The 1,309-nt window shown below is 51.6% G+C and overlaps 1 protein-coding gene across 1 annotated transcript; it reads right to left on the reverse strand.

Annotated features, from left to right (window-relative positions):
* Nucleotides 1–1,180: 1,180 nt before the first annotated feature.
* On the reverse strand, nt 1,181–1,301 carry RPL18 (ribosomal protein L18; the record flags this gene model as incomplete). Its single annotated transcript, XM_010187965.1, has 1 exon — nt 1,181–1,301. A coding segment is annotated over one exon (121 nt), but the record flags the coding sequence as incomplete, so codon positions are not given.
* Between the last annotated feature and the right edge of the window lie 8 nt (nt 1,302–1,309).

Raw genomic sequence — 1,309 nt, forward strand, 5'->3', positions numbered from 1 at the left:
GGATGGGGTGGAGCTTGGGGTGATTTTGGGGTTCTTTGGGTTAATTTGGGGTGGTTAGGGTGATTTTGGGGTGATTCTGGGTGATTTTGGGGTGGAGGGTGGGCTTCACAGTCACTTGGGGTGATTCTGGGGCGATTTTGGGGGTATTTACGGGTGCAAGGGGGGTTTTTGGGGTGATTTAGGGCCGATTTTGGGGGATGGGGTGGATCTTGGGGTGATTTTGTGGGATTTTGGATCTTGGGGTGATTTTGGGGGATTTGGGGGACTTTGGGGTGATTTGGGGTGGGCTTCAGGGTCACTTGGGATGATTCTGGGGTGATTTTGGGGGTATTTAGGGTGGTGAGGGTGCATTTTGGGGTGATTTGGGGTTGTTTTGGGGTGACTGGGGGCAACTGAGGGGAGGTTGGGGGTATTTGGGGTATTTCGGATGATTTTGGGGTGATTTTAGAGTGATTTTAGGGGTATTAGGAATATTTAGGGGGATTTTGGGGGATGGGGTGGATCTTGGGCTGATTTTGGGGTATTTTGCGGTGATTCTGGGGTATTTAGGGGTGTGAGGGTGGGTTTTGTGTTTTGGGGTGACTGGGGGCAACTGAGGGGAGGTTGGGGGTATTTGGGGTATTTCGGATGATTTTGGGGTGATTTTAGAGTGATTTTAGGGGTATTAGGAATATTTAGGGGGATTTTGGGGGATGGGGTGGATCTTGGGCTGATTTTGGGGTATTTTGCGGTGATTCTGGGGTATTTAGGGGTGTGAGGGTGGGTTTTGGGGTGACCTGGGGGCATTTTGGGTGATTTGGGGGCATTTTGGACAGTTTTGGGGTGATTTCTGGGTATTTCGGGGTGATTTTGGGGTATTTTGGGGTGATTCCTGGCTGTTTTGGGGCTATTCAGGGGTGTTTTGGGTGATTTTGGGGTATTCGAGGTAGTTTGGGGTGATTTTGGGGTATTTTAGGGTAGTTTGGGGTGATTCTGGAGTACTTTAGATGAGTTTTGGGTGATTTTGGGGAGTTTTGGAGTGATTTTGGAGTATTTGGCGTAGTTTTGGGGTGATTTCTAGGTATTTCAGGGTGATTTTGGGGTACTTTAGATGAGTCTTGGGTGATTTTGGGGTGCTTTGGGGTGATTCCAGGGTTTTGGGGTGATTTCGGGGTGTTTAGGGGTGATTTCGGGGTCTCACCTGACAGCAGCACGGTGCCCTTGCCCTTGGGGGAGGCCATCGCCAACTGGTCCAGGGTCAGCACCGAGCCCCCGGCCCCCAAAATGCGGCTGCGAGCCCCGCGGGTCACGCGCAGGGCACAGACCTGGG

This window comes from Mesitornis unicolor, unplaced genomic scaffold, assembly GCF_000695765.1.
Source record: "Mesitornis unicolor isolate BGI_N332 unplaced genomic scaffold, ASM69576v1 scaffold35397, whole genome shotgun sequence".
Lineage (NCBI taxonomy): Eukaryota > Metazoa > Chordata > Aves > Mesitornithiformes > Mesitornithidae > Mesitornis > Mesitornis unicolor.